This window comes from Pleurodeles waltl, chromosome 10, assembly GCF_031143425.1.
Source record: "Pleurodeles waltl isolate 20211129_DDA chromosome 10, aPleWal1.hap1.20221129, whole genome shotgun sequence".
NCBI classification, from domain to species: Eukaryota; Metazoa; Chordata; class Amphibia; order Caudata; family Salamandridae; genus Pleurodeles; species Pleurodeles waltl.
Window position 1 is genome coordinate 715,899,907 of NC_090449.1, and position 19,165 is coordinate 715,919,071.

Consider the following 19,165-nt stretch of genomic DNA (forward strand, 5'->3'; position numbering starts at 1 on the left):
TTGAGTTTTTATTGTAATTCAGCTCCATTGTGATCAACCTACAGCTAGTATACACATCATTTGGGCAACAGTTGGTCCTTTTGGTAGGTCCATCATAGATCTGAAAGGTCAGGTCAGTTTGGCCCGTAATTCAGGATGTGTGTTAATTGCACCTGAGGGAACTAATCCACCCCTCTCCGGTACCTTTTCCATGCCTCCGAGATTCATTGTTGTTTCTTTGGGCATCGCCAGTACCCATATACAGGGAGTGCAGAATTATTAGGCAAATGAGTATTTTGACCACATCATCCTCTTTATGCATGTTGTCTTACTCCAAGCTGTATAGGCTCGAAACCCTACTACCAATTAAGCATATTAGGTGATGTGCATCTCTGTAATGAGAAGGGGTGTGGTCTAATGACATCAACACCCTATATCAGGTGTGCATAATTATTAGGCAACTTCCTTTCCTTTGGCAAAATGGGTCAAAAGAAGGACTTGACAGGCTCAGAAAAGTCAAAAATAGTGAGATATCTTGCAGAGGGATGCAGCACTCTTAAAATTGCAAAGCTTCTGAAGCGTGATCATCGAACAATCAAGCGTTTCATTCAAAATAGTCAACAGGGTCGCAAGAAGCGTGTGGAAAAACCAAGGCGCAAAATAACTGCCCATGAACTGAGAAAAGTCAAGCGTGCAGCTGCCACGATGCCACTTGCCACCAGTTTGGCCATATTTCAGAGCTGCAACATCACTGGAGTGCCCAAAAGCACAAGGTGTGCAATACTCAGAGACATGGCCAAGGTAAGAAAGGCTGAAAGACGACCACCACTGAACAAGACACACAAGCTGAAACGTCAAGACTGGGCCAAGAAATATCTCAAGACTGATTTTTCTAAGGTTTTATGGACTGATGAAATGAGAGTGAGTCTTGATGGGCCAGATGGATGGGCCCGTGGCTGGATTGGTAAAGGGCAGAGAGCTCCAGTCCGACTCAGACGCCAGCAAGGTGGAGGTGGAGTACTGGTTTGGGCTGGTATCATCAAAGATGAGCTTGTGGGGCCTTTTCGGGTTGAGGATGGAGTCAAGCTCAACTCCCAGTCCTACTGCCAGTTCCTGGAAGACACCTTCTTCAAGCAGTGGTACAGGAAGAAGTCTGCATCCTTCAAGAAAAACATGGTTTTCATGCAGGACAATGCTCCATCACACGCGTCCAAGTACTCCACAGCGTGGCTGGCAAGAAAGGGTATAAAAGAAGGAAATCTAATGACATGGCCTCCTTGTTCACCTGATCTGAACCCCATTGAGAACCTGTGGTCCATCATCAAATGTGAGATTTACAAAGAGGGAAAACAGTACACCTCTCTGAACAGCGTCTGGGAGGCTGTGGTTGCTGCTGCACGCAATGTTGATGGTGAACAGATCAAAACACTGACAGAATCCATGGATGGCAGGCTTTTGAGTGTCCTTGCAAAGAAAGGTGGCTATATTGGTCACTGATTTGTTTTTGTTTTGTTTTTGAATGTCAGAAATGTATATTTGTGAATGTTGAGATGTTATATTGGTTTCACTGGTAATAATAAATAATTGAAATGGGTATATATTTTTTTTTGTTAAGTTGCCTAATAATTATGCACAGTAATAGTCACCTGCACACACAGATATCCCCCTAACATAGCTAAAACTAAAAACAAACTAAAAACTACTTCCAAAAATATTCAGCTTTGATATTAATGAGTTTTTTGGGTTCATTGAGAACATGGTTGTTGTTCAATAATAATATTAATCCTCAAAAATACAACTTGCCTAATAATTCTGCACTCCCTGTACAGGTTTCTATTGTATGCAGCATAAGTCAGTTTCTGCTGTCCAGGCTCCCAATGGTGGGGCTCTTGCTTGCAGCCTTAGGCATGCAATGTCCCTTTTTGCTATCACCAGTCCCAGTTTGATAAGGTTTCTCTTGGCATAGATACATCCCTCATCGTCTACCAGTTAGAGAAGCGATACCTTGGAGGTTAGGGTAATTGGGACTCCTAGGACGGTTCCTAGTGTGACCCCTACCGCTTTTCAGAATGCCTGTAGGACTGTGCAGTCCCAGACTGTTTGAATCAAGTTGCCCACTGTGTTTCTTTATTGGAGTCAGGGGGTTGTCAGATGTTCTATAGAGACACCACAGATGCTGAGGGTTCAGGTAAATTTGGTTTAAGTATTTGAATTGGATGACACAAAAGCGTGTCATGACAGTAGCCTCTTTGGGTTCCATCGGGGCCTCTGCCCATTTCGTGTCTTCCAGGGTGCCAACATCAGTTTCCCATTGTTCTTGTAGATGCAGGAAGATGTCAGGTGTGTTTATTACCTGTGATTTGTAAAGTATAGATATTCATCTCTTGGGGGAGTAGGCTCAGCGTTTTTCTTTGCCTCTAACTGGCTGAACTTTGGGAGGTTCTTGAATGGTATCAAGTAAGGTCTGAGGGCATGTCAGACTTGTATTTATCGGAACAACTGTTTGGATTCGAGGCCGAACTCCTCCCAGAGGTACATGTAGGGCTTGATGTTGGCGCCATGATCTACGTGCCCCAAGGTGGTAACACCAATGGAGTCCCATATACAAAGTCCCTCTAGAGACGTGACCTCTGGTAGTAATGTTCAGGGCCATATGAGGGACTCCCAAGTTAGTTACCCACCTTCCCCCAATCCCATGTTTTCTAGAGTGGCCCAGCAGATTTGTATTGTCACTTTTGTCAGTGGAGGGCCTGCACCAGCAGTTGTCCCCCATATACGTAGTGCAGTGGGAGGTGGGTGACCATATGCTGACAGCTGATGCGATTACTGTTTTATCTTGTGTGTTTGAGATTGTTGTTTAGTATGAGCAGGTGTGGGGCCCGGTGGTAGAGAAGGTCGACCATCACCAGTCTTCCGTTGAATGTAGATTTGTAGCAGCCTTTAAACACTACCCTTTGTGGCCCACCTCCCTAGACAAAGGAGTTTAGGAGCGATTGAAATTACATTATGGTTGCTTTTGCTATTGCACATAGCAGTTTGGGGAGGTTCATCATTTTAAGCAATGTCATAATTGAGAGTGGTAGTGTAGTCCATCATGCGAGGTCCTCCTGTATGGTCGGCAGTAGGGATGTGGGGTTTGCAGATTTCTTCTGGGATTTTGTGGCTCATATTCACACCCCAAGTTATTCCGGAGCCGGTGGTCATGATGATTAGTTCTGCCTCCCTGTGCGTAATAAGTGTCCAATAGGGTACAGTTCTGCCTTCCCCCAGTTGACTCTGGGGCGAAGCCTGACTATCTCCAGGGTGTGCAACACTGCCAGTCAGAGGTATGGGGTTGTCCGAAGTGGATTAGGAGATTGTCCATGTATAGCCATACCAGGGCGGCATGGGGCATCGGAACCCCGTTATGTGTGGGTCAGTCCGAAGTTTCTGGGCCAGGGGTTCCACCGCTAGGGCAAACGGGATGAGTGAAAGTGGTCATCCCTGGTGCATTCCTCTCCTGAGAGCAAATGGTTGTGATGTGTTTCCAGCGGTCCTGACCTGAGCCCGCAGTTGAGTGTATAGGAGCCAGACGTAGGATCTAAAGTGTGTGCTTAACTCAATGTGCTGCATAACCATAAACAGATAGTCCCATGACACACAACTAAAAGCTTTCTCAAAGTCTGTGAGCATCACTGCCGGGGTTAATGCAGTACGTGGGCATATGTTATGGTGTGTCAACTGCGTGGGCATCGAGCCAAATTAGTCCGCTTTCACTAAAGTGAGTAGTGTTTCATAGATACGCAGTGCCAGCCTGAGACAGTATGGTGAGCACAAGTTGGGGGGTAGTTGGTTTTGTGGATGGGCACTATCAGGAGTTCTTCAAGGTCAAGGGTGGGTACATCTCACTTCTAGCACTTATGTGTAAAGTTTTAATAGGGGAGTGGGAAGGATGTCAGGCTGGTACTGAAACAGTTCAGCGGTAGGCCGGTTGGGCCAAGCCTTGCTTTTTCCTAGGCAAAGAGGGAGATCGCTGTTGCTTTCTGAAACATGTTCTTAATGCAATCACTTTGATGAGTGCATGACTGAGTGGATGTGTGTGCCAGCTGAATATTTTTAGATATGCTTGTCCCTCTCTGTGGCCGACAGTCAGAGAAAGCTTGTCATGATTCTAGGGAAGTAGCTACAGTAGGGCTGACTGTCATGTAGAAGATGGTGAATGTTGTTTTTCTAGCTCGCACAATAGTAAATGACTTACCTCGATACCACTAAAATAGTTTGGAACTTGCTTGCTTTTTAAAGAGGCGGGGAAAGTTAAATGCTCAGTGGTGAGATTTGTTGTGAGCTGCAATTTGCTTGTTAGAGACAAGGTAGGATTGACTTATCTTTTCATCCTGCCGAGGCAGATAAAATGAATGCCAATTTCAATTTGGTAATAAATAACTTTATATAAAAAGTTCCATGTCAACCGCTGTACAGATAACATTTTTATTGTAGTTTTAAAAGCCCAATAGGAGAATTTCCCGCACTGTTTTCCTCCCAATTGGTGAGGTGTTTTGTTTTAAATTAGTTGTCCATTTTTCGCCCTTAAGTGTTCGGAATTTAAACTAGTAGATCAATTGGCTGAAGTGTGCTTTTATTCAAAAATTGTATGTGCGCTAGTTTTTTTTTCTGTTTTTCACACAGATGCAAAGATTGGTGCTTCAGATATATCTTACCCTCTCCTGTGCAAATATAGTCAAGAAGGTAAGCTCAGGTGTCTGCATCTAACCTCCCAAAGAGTTGCAACTAATTATTATGGGCACTACTGCAAAATTGTTTGGAGCTGAAAAAATAAAATTTCACACTCAGTATTCTATGTCACTGCCTGTGCCAGAGCATGTAGGACTAAACTTTTCAACAAGTTAGAACATAAGACAAATTTATAAGCAAGGGTGTGGAAATTCTATAGCCCGACCCCCAGTACATGTTGTTTTGGGTCAAGGATAACAAGTTTTAATGTTTCTCTTGTTTTTGGGACAAGTAGGCCCAACCCCCTGCAGCACAACCCATTTGTCTGCCAATTTACAGTGAATTAAACTGTCTGCATTTGAGTTAGTATTTGTGCCCAATCATCATTCCTGTTTGAACTTGTATTTATTGTTCATTAATGCAAAGCCTTTATTACTAGGGTGAGTGCTCTAAATGAACGTTGTAAGGTCAGACTGCACTACTGACAGTGGTTCCAGTAAAAAATAAGTGTACACATGTTTGAAAAGTTTAACAATATGAGGTGCAAATGTTTGCAGAAGCTTGTAAGCAAGGTTGATGATTCTTTGCTTTAAAGATAAAAGAAGAAAACGTTTTTCTAAATTGCTGTGAAATTATAGGTACTATTTCTTTGGAGCATCATTTAGTAAAAATGTGTTGACGCATGCTAGTATTTCCAAAAAATATTCACAATGGAAAATTAGTGTAACCATTTTCAACAAGATTAAGGGAGATGTTAAAATAAATAAGCACTGTCAATGCCAACCAATCCAACATTGGTTGTCAGTCTTTTGGTTTTGTCAATGTGTATCTTGTTTCAACAGGGCAGGACAAACATTGGCTATAATGTTTTTTGGTCTCAAAAAGCACACATTGCCATAGTAGTTCCTAGCACTAAACAAAACTACTTTTTTGTGTGCTAATATGCTCCTTGTGGGAGAGTAGAATGCTATCACTCACAGTAAAGTCAGCCTATAGATAGATAGAGAAATAGAATTTCAATAAAAACAAAATGTCTTGGTTAAGGCCAGACCTAATTAGGGTCCCAAAAAGTCACAAAAGTGCACCCATGGTATATGTCTTTGAATTAGTGCCTTTCATGAATTCACAAGAATTTACAAAAATAGACTAGGAAATCATACTCCTATCAAATATTTGTGAACTGTATTTTACCACAAGCAAATATGCACGTGTAGATTTCCTCATGCGAAAATCTGTTCAGCGTTTACAAATTCACTTTCCCTCCAAACAATTTATTCCCAACCCTGGAAGAACTTCTACTTCTGGCCATGTAAATATCTAACTTTTCTCATAATGGGAAAAGATTGGAGAAGAGCTGGTGAAAATCCTTAAAACATGCAAGTTAGTAGTTTTGCACATATTCAAAGGCATTCCAGCCCTAAACTATTCCTTCATCTGTTGTTTTTGCATTTGTCACCCCAAGTGGGAAGGGTATGCCCAGACGTGGGTCCCGTGCTTGCTATGCCACCAGATTCAAGCTAGCCTGGCTGATGAAGGGTGATACCCTGAAACCGGCCCAGGTTGCTTGTTTCTAGTCCAGGGGAGACCTAGCCTGGTAGTTCGGCTGGATTGTTCCCATGGGGAACAGGATCAAGACTGATTTGCATATGGCTGGGTCCAAACTGGAATGGCATTGTAAGCAAAAAAAACTGATGGATTAAACCCAGATCTGTGACTGGGGATGAATGTTTGATTGGTTCTGCATTCCGTTCATCAACTGTTGTTTTTGCAATGGTTTCTTAAGCAGCATAGACCTGCTGTACCTTTTGTATTAGAGATCCTACCTCCACTTTGGAAATATGGGATGATTTTCCAGAGGGCATTAGGATAACTGCATTGTCCTCTCCTTTTTTACCCATACACCATACTTTAGATTTTGGGTCTACAGGAACAGATGATGGCTTCAAGAAATGGAAAGGAGACTAAAGAATATCATGCGAAAATTGCAACCTTTAAATCTTGCAAAAGGGACTTCTCAACTGATCAATCCAGAAGACTCCACTATTACAACTATGTCATTGGGTATTTGTTCCAGCTAATAACGAAACCAGGTTGAGGGACTGAACACTCTCAGAAATTGTTCACCATGTATGCGCCTCCAAGGGGTCTAATCATTAGTGTGTATGTGGTACCAGCCGCCATGCAGACTCCCTCTGAAATGTTCCTTTATGTACACATGGAAAAAAGCATTGGAAAGAACAGTAACTCATGAACAATTAGGACTTGGATGGTTATTTCCAGAACAGAAATTGCTGGAGACCACGGTAGGTTCAGTTATGGCTGAAAGCATTTCAGATTTTCAGGATATCATTGTAGGACAAATTTGCCTTCATTTATTTTAAATAATTGATGACTTAGTTGGCACTAATCCGGTAAAAGTGCAATGGAGCTGGCTTTTTTGTATTACGTTGGACACCATTGCGTACAACTGATGAGAACACAATGCACTGCAGATGAGTGGTTTGAATGTTTAGGCTCTTCTGTAAATCCAGAACCTCTTTGAGTTTGATTTTTTATTCATTTTCTAAGGCATTTAAATTGATTTATTAGTGAAGAAGTTGGTACAGAAAGTGTATTTCAGCAAAATGTTGGCTTTGTCAAGAACCAACCCTGGAATGTGTGCAGGACAGAAAGGTGATACCGTTTTGTCTGCAGGTTTCGCGGCCAGGCTCTTAGCAGAAGAAGCTGGTGGTGCTGTTGACAGACTCTGCTACTGTCCTCTGTAGTGCACTGTAAGACGTACAAACAACTTGAGATGTTTTTTATGTGCTAAAGCTTCCTTTACAAAATGATGCTTGTGAAAGAGATGTAACTACTTCAAAAACAAGCTACTGCTGTGATGTGCCTCTCCAGGAGGAAGTAATGCGTGATGGATTCCGTCTGCACATGTAGCTTTGTAGCTGTAGCATCAGGAAGCCGCTGTGAAGTTGTCCTCTGTGGAGAAATAATTGGAAATTGTTTGTCTGCACATGTTGGGCTCGCGCGGTAGAATGGCCGCTGAAGTTGAAGTTTGAAGATTTACAAGCTGTGACTCTCAGATTACAAATAGTGCGGCTGTTGATTTTTTTTTTTTATTTGTGCTGAATTGTCAAATCCTATCTAGAGATTTCCTTGGCTACTCATTAGCCTGTGAACCGGCATTAGCTGTCTTTGCTGACATGTAGTTGCCCATCCTTGCACTTAAAGAAGTATCAGAGGAAGCTGATTAGGCAGGGCGCACGTGCGGTGACGTAGCAACAGGCCCTAGCACTGACATGGACATTTTGCCCTCGGTTCTCACTCTCAGCAGTTAAAAAATCTATAATTGGTGACTGTAATACAGAGGACCCCTCAGAAATGTGGGCACCGCTGCCATTGCATCTATTGAACTATTGATAGCTACCACCCTGGCTGTTCACTGGTGCAAGAGTTTCAGCTGTTTTTGTTTGTTTTCAAAATTTATTTCTCCAAAAAGGGGATTTTCCCTTTACAGATTTTTTAAATTGAACTCTTGCAAATGGTTTTCAACTACATGCTACAAGGGTCTTGGTTCACTGTAATCATAATTTCAGTTTTTTTTTGTTTGCGAGATGTGGCAAAATAAATCATATAGGCAAGGACATGTTTCTGTGTGGAAACGTTTAGCATCTTATTAAGCAATTGGCACTATTCCCCAGTTCAGACGAGCAAAATCACATTGCAGATATTAAATTGTTAAAGTTATGGCATCACGCACTTCTACAAGCAAATAATCAATTTCACAGAAAAGGAAGTTTAAACTTATTATTTTAAGACCTTTACAATGAGCTTGAAGTTATGCTTTTGAAGCAAGCCTTTAGAGAGCCATTCACCAGGGCGGCTCCTCCGTTAAGGCAGAGGAGCATTGCCGCCCCCAAACCTCGAGCAAGTGAAGCTACAAAACCTTTAACTAACAAAACAATAATAAACGTGTTTATTATCATTTCATTTGTTTAAGGGGTTGGGTCACGGGACGATGAGTGCGCTGCCCTCCCCTCAGTGCGCATCTATGTTTGGCCGGCCATCTCGGGCCGGCCAAACACACATGGGCACTAGGCTCTCTCCAGCCCGGCACTGTGTTGCTGGGCCAGGAGAGAGGCTGCACAGGCTCCCAGTCTGCCTGGGAGCACCCTGGCTGGGTGCTTCCAGCCAATCCTGATGCTGCTTTGAGCACAAGTTGAAATGAACATTACTTTATAATGACCTTCACATTTAGTGTACAGCAAACAAATATTTCTTAGAAGATTTTATCTGTTTTTAGTGAGTTCATACTACATACCCCCCCAATAGGAAACCCACATCTGCACCTTCTGTCTGAGTAACCTTGCCTGGTGCTACAAATAACCCTGCATTGTGGAGAACTCCTACTCTGTATCTAGACTGGCGTTAACGCATTTGTGTACAAATCATGAGTTTTGATCCAGAATTCATTACTTGTAACACTTGAATATAGACAATCCCAGCAGTCCAGTCTATCAAAAGGCTTTTCCACATCGAAAGAAGCTTCTGAATCTACTGATCCATCAGGAGACAAACTTCTGATCAGGTAGGATAAATGCCTGGGTTTCACAGAAATAATAGATCCTGAGACCAAACCTTTCTGGTCGGGTGCAGTAAGGAAGCCAACAGTGTTAGAACTCGTTGGCTAGGTGATAACCAACAATTGTATCGGCCAAAATTTGCGTGGACAGTGGTCAATATGATAATCTGTCCTTGGGGTTCCATATCAGGTTTGGGAATCAGTAGCACTATTGCTTCTTTCAGAATAGGAGGAAGGCTCCTGTTGCCTTAAGTCGATTCACCCGAGGAGTTGAACTAAGTCATATTTCTTAAGAAGGGAATAGTTTTGAGGCTGAAGCTGTTGGGCCTGTATGGTTCTATCAAGGAAGCAACATGTTTCTAGTCTTTTGACTTTTATTTCCAAACCAATGCTTTCCATTATGTTATAACTTCTGAATGAAGGTTTGTAATTGAAGCATGATGTCTTGAAGCAGGTTGCCACATGGTTGCCCTGTGTGATTGGGTCTCCAAATCAATACCTGTCACCAGTACAAGGGCTTATGTTAGATACGTATTCAGTTTCACTTGCACTATGCATGCTGAACAATATTGTCAGCTTTTGGTTAGGATTTGCTTTCTGCATTGAATTTGTGGACTTTACCTAAAATAAATTGCATGGCTTGGACAGCAGTTTCAGGAACCCAAATTGTTTTTAGCAAGAATACTTTTTTAGCAGCTGGAGTGTAGGTTTGGGCAAAAGGGCTGGAAGCCGAGGGTGACTCACCTCTTTCCATATTTCTCAACCTCTTTCCTCTTACATGGGGAAATCTCTCAGTAGCATGCATTTGTGAGAGTTTACTCTCTTTAGGGGATATGGAATTAATGTAAATGAAAATTACTAGTCTCTGAAAACACAGACAGTGCTCACCAAAACAAAGACAACTTCTCTCTAAAATGGTCAAAATGCAAACATGCCCGCTCAACAAAGATGCCTCTTCAAGCTCCTCAGGCACACATACAAGACCCTCCACAGCACCGGATCCTCCTACATCAACAACCGTGTCACTTTCCACCAACCAACCAGAGACCTCAGTTCAGCCTCTCTCGCCCAGGCCCATGTTCTCCCTACCGCCACCAACTCGCTACGGAGGTTGCTCTTTCTCCCACCTTGCCGCCAGATCCTGGAATGACCTCCTCCTGAGCACCTCTCATGTCCTGAAGGACTTCAGAAAGCAGCTAAAAACTTGGCTTTTCAACTGCCGGCAGCAGCCTAATGAGGTCAGCAGCAATCCTCCCCTCCTGGAGACCTCGCCCTCCAAAACCCCTCCCCCCTTGGGGTGAGAAGCTTGCGCTATATAAGATCACGCTGATTGAACTCATCTAAATCTTTCCTAATGGCCCTACCAATGACAAACAGTAGCACCATGTGTAAGGAGGTAACGTTAGACAGCATGTTGATCATAAAGACTTGGTTTAGTAAGGGCCTTCAGTTTCAGACATATTGAGCAAGTTTGGGATGGATGAACATGGAGCGGCCATTTATTTTTCATTAAAGATTCTTACTCACTGATGAGGAAAGCTCTCAAGATTAGTATTAAATCTACTCGCACTTACTGCAAGACACAGAAGGCGAGTCGCCACTGGAATGTCAACTAATTTCTGCCCCTCTGTGCAATCTCCCTGGTATACAAAACCATACTGAATAACTCCCATGAAATCCTAGATGCCCTCAAGGGCTGATGGGGACAAGAGTTAGGTTTAGTGGATGATGCAGAATGCTGTTTGTCCTGCAGATATCCCCATCAGGTTGGAATTCATGGTGGTACAGCTGAAGGACCTTCACTGAGCTTATCACACACAAACTAGGCTGTCGAGGATGGGGCGAACAACAGATGATAGTTGTTTGAGGGATTGCCAATAACGGGGCACACTGGTTTACGCACTCTGGGAATGCCCAAAGCTTAGGAGATTCTGTTTGGGGTTGGAACAAGGACCCAAAGAGGGAACAGAACCAGATTTAAACTTTATGGCCAGCATATTCCATTTGAACATTTGGGGAGAACAGTCCCTGACTTGTTACATGCAGGTGTTCTACAGCACCCCATTCATGATAATGAGGAGAGATGTGATATAGGGTTAGGGACGAATGGCACTGCCACAGATCAAGAAATGGGCACAAAACATGGATTGGTGCGTATGAGCCAAAAACGCAATTTACAAGACAAGAGGGTCCCCGCAGAAATTTGTCAAGGTTTGTGGCCATTGGTGTGCAGCAGGTGGTCTGGATGAATGAAGACACTCCGTGGGAGCATAGTATCGGAAGGGGTAGTCTACAGAGCCAGGTTGAACAGTCCAAGCTCCGAACGTAAGGGGAGGGGAAGGAGGGATGGGGCTATTCAAGCAGAACCCACAAAGAGAAGTTCTGACCATTGTAAGCAACACCATTGTTCACCACTGCTACTATTTACAGTTTGTTTTTATTTCAAGGGATGCCACTGTATTTAGGTGGAGGATAACCGGATGTTTTTTTAATAAGTCCTCCTACGAATGCAGTGATTTTTTTTTTTTTTATTCTTGCAGTGCACAGTTTTAGGCCCAAAATAGGCTAGGGAAAAATGTGTGCATCAAGTATAATGGGAGTAACCCTTTAACTATTTCTAAATTTGAGTTCTATTTCTTCTGTGTCCTTCGGCTAGAGAGAGTGGTGTTTACAGCTCTTGGCCACTTCCTTTTCTTGCATTATATACTCATTTAAGTACACCATCCAGGGCCTGTATCACATAAATGGCCCCCACGGAATCATGGGTGTACATCTGCATCCCCAGGGCGGCACTTTGGTGTTATAATAGGGGCTGCAAACATTCTTTTGGACCCTTTAATAATACAGATAGCACAACACACATTTAGTGCCAACGCTATCCTAAAGTTGTGTTACTTTATTTCCATAGGGGCTTGGCCCAATGCAAATTAAGGAAACACCTCTACCGGCGCATTCTATTATGGACTGATGCAGAGAGGCTATCTGGAGGCACAGAAATGTGGTACACAGTCAGTGTGATTTCCGCCCCACTCCACCTCAAGAGGGGAAAGGAGGTCCCATGGACCCCCAGACATCCCACTTAATTTAGGTGCTGCCACTCACCGGGTGGAGGGGAGGTGGCTCTGTGCTCCTTTGTTAAGCAGACAGTGCGGCCACCTGCACAAAGAAAGGCAGACCGGCTGTTTTAAAAATTCACTAATGCACTGCTTCCAGAGCAGCGCGAGTTTGCAGCTACCCAGGGGGCAGCACATTAAGTATAATATGGTGCAGTGTCCCTGTTTGTGCACAACACAGTTACAGGTACTGTGCTACACAAACGGGGACAATGTGCCCTAACTAGGATACAAGCTCTTGTGTCTAATTACAGTTACTAAAAGCTTGCTTGCATTCTAATCGGGCTACCAATATTATTCCTGATTGAATATTGCATTGGGATCTTCGTCAAGGCTGGACTGGCAGTACTGGGCAACAGGTGTTTCCCTGGGAGTCTGGAGGGATGGGGGCCCATTTTGATGCTGGGAGAGGGTGGGGCGGTTTCGTAGCAGTGCAGCAGTTTTAAAATCACTGCAGAGTTCCTTTTAGAGCCAACAGTTTTCAGGCAACAGTAAAAATGCGGGGTAACTGTTTTTTAATGTACCTGCTGGAAAGAGATCTTTTGTCTGGTGGCAGTTTTGACTCATCTAAGGTAGTGTAGAGGGTTAATATGCCTGCTGCAAAGAATGTGTACTATGCAGGTCACAAAACAGTATTTTAAGGGCATAGCTCAGTGGGATACTGCTTCTATCACAGAGATCCTTTTGTTACAGTGCAGTTCATAAGTTGCAATCATGATCTAGCTCAGTGAGCTATGAACTGCTAGGAAAGAGCTGCATGCAAATTACATAGTACAGGGTAGAAAGTTAAGTTTTTCCAGTCTTTGGTTTTCTTAATTTTGCTAAAAAGGGTTTGTTTGGGTAGAAATAAATTGGTATTGGTGAAGTCAACCCTAACTGCTGTGTTACGTTCTGAATCCTGCGTTTGTTTTCCCAGACCAAGCACTCTTAAAAAAAAAATGCCTACCAGTGTGGATGCTATATGAATCCTACACCTTGTAGTCCCCTTTGTCTTATATAACATTTTCTATACAGTGATTTACACACACATGATTCATTGTCTATAAATGTGATGTAAAGAGCTCCAATGCCCTACGTTGGTGAGAGAGGTGCTATAAACCAAGTGAAATACATGTGAGTGAGGGGCTGTGGAGAGATGAGAGACCATGTTAGAGTGTGATGATGAGGTAATCTTTGAAGAGCCTCAAAAAAGATTGCTGGTGCTCTGGAAGCTCATCATTTACTATATTTTAATCACGAATACATGTGAATGTATACTGAAAATATATTGTAGAATGCACCATTTTTTCCATTCTTTTCCCAATTTTCCTTAGCAGGGAGGAACCCTCCCCTTCCAACCCGATTGAAGTGGTCAGGCTCGCTCTCTATGTACTTTGTGGGGGGTGGTCTGACAAAATTTGCCAGTGCTGCTTTGGGTTCCCAGTCCGGCCCTGATCTTCATTGTAACAAAATGCCATAAAGGTTTCCCATCAGTTGGATCTTTACATGTGCATAGGATTGAGACTCATTGGCTTTCATATGGAGAGCTATATCATCTGGATAACTTTGTTGTTTAAATGAAGTGGAAACCTCTTTTAATGGGCCTTTTCTTTCAGTGGAAGAAGACACGGAGGAAAGCTCACGATCAGGCCGCGAGTCCACGTCGACAGCCAGTGACCAGCCGTCCTATACACTGGACAGGCAAGTGAATGGCTCAGGGCAAGAGAAGGAGGACAAAGGTGACCGAAGAAAGGACAAGATCTCAAAGGAAAAGAAAAAAGATCGTGACAAAGAGAAGGATAAAAACAAAGCCAAGAAAGGAGGAATGCTGAAAGGCTTGGGCGACATGTTCAGGTAGGTTTGTCTGTATTAATCCGAACATTCTTAAATATGAGTAAATTGATATTAATTTTCTTCCCGTGTACCACATGGTATGAAATACCACAAGTGGTACTTGTATTGCCTCAGGCATGTTGGTTTTTCCATTATTTTTGGTTTAAAAAATACCTCTGATTCATGTGAAAATCATGTCTTGTATTTACTCTTAAATACTTAATTGCCCCTCTTCCCCGAGCACTAAAGGAAACCCTCTTGTGAAATGCACGCTTAACACACCCAGTTAGCAACTGTGAGCAGCCACCTGAGGTCCTTAAACAAAAAGGACTCGTAAACTGGTCGATTCTTTCCTTTGGTTGAGTACCATTTGAGTCATGACTTACTTGTTAAAACTCTCAATCTCGAAGCAATGCATGAAATGCGTAATCTGGGTGTTGAGGATTTATATTTAGTGTAGGTGTCAGAGAAACACATTTTAGGCTATCGACATAGGCAGTCATTCGCTAATGTGCGACCCCTGGATCGAAATTCTACATCTGGTGGAGGCCTATTTGTTGATGTGTTGAACGATACTTATGAGGGGAGGTCCATTTTAATTCTCTGGTAAAAACGGTGCTGTCGAAACGTGTAAAAGGGTGTTTCATTTTTGAACTCATTGATTTCTTTCTTGAGGACTTCAACTAATTGGAATTTTGGATTTGAAATGATGTGCCTGAACAGTTGACTATTTCGTCTCTATCTGTAAGTGACATGTGTCACTCTCAGTAGGTTAACCACTTCGCTGCCAGGCCTTTTCCCCCTCCTGTGCCAGGCCTTTTTTTGCCTATTTGGGGCAGTTTGCGCTTAGGCCCGCATACATTTTTGTCCACATAAGCTAACCAAGCCAAATTTGCGTCCTTTTTTTCCAACATCCTAGGGATTCTGGAGGTACCCAGACTTTGTGGGTTCCACTGAAAGAGGCCAAGAAATTGGCCAAAATACAGGGAAAATTTTGTTTTTTTCAAAAAAATTGGAAAAAGTGGCTGCAGAAGAAGGCTTGTGGTTTTTCCCCTGAAAATGGCATCAACAAAGGGTTTGCGGTGCTAAACTCAGCAGCTTCCCAGCTTTCAGGAACAGGCAGACTTGAATCAGAAAACCCAATTTTTCAACACAATTTTGGCATTTTTCTGGGACATACCCCATTTTTGCAATTTTTTGTGCTTTCAGCCTCCTTCCAGTCAGTGACAGAAATGGGCATGAAACCAATGCTGGATCCCAGAAACCTAAACATTTCTGAAACCTAGACAAAATTCTGAATTCAGCAAGGGGTCATTTGTGTAGATCCTACAAGGGTTTCCTACAGAAAATAACAACTGAAAAAGAAAAATATTGAAATTTAGGTGAAAAAAACATAAATGTTTCTCTACGTTTTACTCTTTAACTTTTCCCTGCAATGTCAGATTATCGAAAGCAATATACTGTTACGTCTGCTGGACTCCTCTGGTTGCGGGGATATATAGGGCTTGTAGGTTCATCAAGAACCCGAGGAACCCAGAGCCAATAAATGAGCTGCACCCTGACGTGCGTTTTCATTCTATACCGGGTATACAGCAATTCATTTGCTGAAATATAAAGAGTAAAAAATTGCTATCAAGAAAACCTTTGTATTTCCAAAAAGGGCACAAGATAAGGTGTTGAGGAGCAGTGGTTATTTGCACATCTCTGAATTCCGGGGTGACCATACTAGCATGTGAATTACAGGGCTTTTCTCAAATAGATGTCTTTTTTACACACTCTCCTATATTTGGAAGGAAAAAATGTAGAGAAAGACAAGGGGCAATAACACTTGTTTTGCTAATCTATGTTCCCCCAAGTCTCCCGATAAAAATGATACCTCACTTGTGTGGGTAGGCCTAGCGCCCACGACAGGAAACGCCCCAAAGCGCAACGTGGACACATCCAAATTTTTGGAAGACAACAGAGGTGTTTTTTGCGAAGTGCCTACCTGTAGATTTTGGCCTCTAGCTCAGCCGGCACCTAGGGAAACCTACCAAACCTGTGCATTTCTGAAAACTAGAGACCTAGGGGAATCCAAGGAGGGGTGACTTGCGGGGCTCGGAAGGGGTTCTGTTACCCAGAATCCTTTGCAAACCTCAAAATTTGGATAAAAAAAACACATGTTCCTCACATTTCTGTGTCTGAAAGTTCTGGAATCTGAGAGGAGCCACAAATTTCCTTACACCCAGCGTTGCCCCAAGTCTCCCGATAAAAATGATACCTCACTTGTGTGGGTAGGCCTAGTGCCGGCGACAGGAAACACCCCAAAGCGCAACGTGGACACATCCTAAATTTTGGAAAAAAACAGAGGTGTTTTTTGCGAAGTGCCTACCTGTAGATTTTGGCCTCTAGCTCAGCCGGCACCTAGGGAAACCTACCAAACCTGTGCATTTCTGAAAACTAGAGACCTAGGGGAATCCAAGGAGGGGTGACTTGCGGGGCTCGGACCAGGTTCTGTTACCCAGAATCCTTTGCAAACCTCAAAATTTGGCTAAAAAAACACATGTTCCTCACATTTCTGTGGCAGAAAGTTCTGGAATCTGAGAGGAGCTACAAATTTCCTTCCACCCAGCGTTCCCCCAAGTCTCCCGATAAAAATGATACCTCACTTGTGTGGGTAGGCCTAGTGCCGGCGACAGGAAACACCCCAAAGCGCAACGTGGACACATCCTAAATTTTGGAAAAGAACAGAGGTGTTTTTTGCGAAGTGCCTACCTGTAGATTTTGGCCTCTAGCTCAGCCGGCACCTAGGGAAACCTACCAAACCTGTGCATTTCTGAAAACTAGAGACCTAGGGGAATCCAAGGAGGGGTGACTTGCGGGGCTTGGACCAGGTTCTGTTACCCAGAATCCTTTGCAAACCTCAAAATTTGGCTAAAAAAACACATGTTCCTCACATTTCTGTGGCAGAAAGTTCTGGAATCTGAGAGGAGCCACAAATTTCCTTCCACCCAGCGTTGCCCCAAGTCTCCCGATAAAAATGATACCTCACTTGTGTGGGTAGGCCTAGTGCCGGCGACAGGAAACACCCCAAAGCGCAACGTGGACACATCCTAAATTTTGGAAAAAAACAGAGGTGTTTTTTGCGAAGTGCCTACCTGTAGATTTTGGCCTCTAGCTTAGCCGGCACCTAGGGAAACCTACCAAACCTGTGCATTTCTGAAAACTAGAGACCTAGGGGAATCCAAGGAGGGGTGACTTGCGGGGCTCGGACCAGGTTCTGTTACCCAGAATCCTTTGCAAACCTCAAAATTTGGCTAAAAAAACACATGTTCCTCACATTTCTGTGGCAGAAAGTTCTGGAATCTGAGAGGAGCTACAAATTTCCTTCCACCCAGCGTTCCCCCAAGTCTCCCGATAAAAATGATACCTCACTTGCGTGGGTAGGCCTAGCGCCGGCGACAGGAAACACCCCAAAGCGCAACGTGGACACATCCTAAATTTTGGAAAAAAACAGAGGTGTTTTTTGCGAAGTGCCTACCTGTAGATTTTGGCCTCTAGCTCAGCCGGCACCTAGGGAAACCTACCAAACCTGTGCATTTCTGAAAACTAGAGACCTAGGGGAATCCAAGGAGGGGTGACTTGCGGGGCTCGGACCAGGTTCTGTTACCCAGAATCCTTTGCAAACCTCAAAATTTGGCTAAAAAAACACATGTTCCTCATATTTCTGTGTCAGAAAGTTCTGGAATCTGAGAGGAGCTACAAATTTCCTTCCACCCAGCGTTCCCCCAAGTCTCCCGATAAAAATGATACCTCACTTGTGTGGGTAGGCCTAGTGCCGGCGACAGGAAACACCCCAAAGCGCAACGTGGACACATCCTAAATTTTGGAAAAAAACAGAGGTGTTTTTTGCGAAGTGCCTACCTGTAGAGTTTGGCCTCTAGCTCAGCCGGCACCTAGGGAAACCTACCAAACCTGTGCATTTCTGAAAACTAGAGACCTAGGGGAATCCAAGGAGGGGTGACTTGCGGGGCTCGGACCAGGTTCTGTTACCCAGAATCCTTTGCAAACCTCAAAATTTGGCTAAAAAAACACATGTTCCTCACATTTCGGTGACAGAAAGTTCTGGAATCTAAGAGGAGCCACAAATTTCCTTCCACCCAGCGTTCCCCCAAGTCTCCCGATAAAAATGATACCTCACTTGTGTGGGTAGGCCTAGCGCCCGCGACAGGAAATGGCCCAAAACACAACCTGGACACATCACATTTTTTCATAGAAAACAGGGCCTACCTGTGGATTTTGGCCTCTAGCTCAGCCGGCACCTGGGGAAACCTAGCAAACCAGCGCATTTATGAAAACTAGAAACCCAGGGGAATCCAAGATGGGGTGAATTGTGGGGCTCTGACCAGGTTCTGTTACCCAGAATCCTTTGCAAACCTCAAAATTTGGCTAAAAAAACATGTTTTCCTCACATTTCAGTGACAGAAAGTTCTGGAATCTGAGAGGAGCCACAAATTTCCTTCCACCTAGCGTTCCCCCAAGTCTCCCGATAAAAATGATACCTCACTGGTGTGGGTAGGCCTAGCGCCCGCGACAGGAAATGGCCCAAAACACAACGTGGACACATCACATTTTTTCATAGAAAACAGTGCCTACCTGTGGATTTTGGCCTCTAGCTCAGCCGGGCCCAGGGGGGGCAGAAATGGCCTAAAATAAATTTGTCTAAATACAATTTGCCCCCCAGGGGAGCGACCCTTGCCTAATGCGTCGCTCCCCATCTCTAAAAAAACAAACAAACAAAAAAAAAAAACCCACAAAATAAAATTTGCCCTGGCGCCTAAAGGTTTCTGCCCCCCCGGGGGCAGATCGGCCTAATACCAATAGGCCGATCTGCCCCCAGGGGGGCAGAAATGGCCTAAAATAAATTTGCCCCCCCACCCCCCCCCGGGAAGCGACCCTTGCCTGCAAGGTCGCTCCCCTTGCGTGACGGCGCAAA

At 43.8% G+C, this 19,165-nt stretch overlaps 1 protein-coding gene across 10 annotated transcripts in view; it reads left to right on the forward strand.

Moving 5' to 3' along the window:
* The window catches only part of PARD3 (par-3 family cell polarity regulator), a 1,239,520-nt gene that overhangs the window by 841,637 nt on the left and 378,718 nt on the right, over positions 1-19,165 (forward strand). For 5 of the 10 annotated variants that reach the window (XM_069211227.1, XM_069211224.1, XM_069211233.1 and 2 more), the window contains 2 exons: positions 4,645-4,704; positions 13,974-14,211. In XM_069211227.1, the coding sequence (XP_069067328.1) occupies positions 4,645-4,704; positions 13,974-14,211 (298 nt within the window). The remainder of the gene's footprint in view (positions 1-4,644; positions 4,705-13,973; positions 14,212-19,165) is intronic. The other 5 variants (XM_069211229.1, XM_069211231.1, XM_069211234.1 and 2 more) reach the window with 1 other exon arrangement.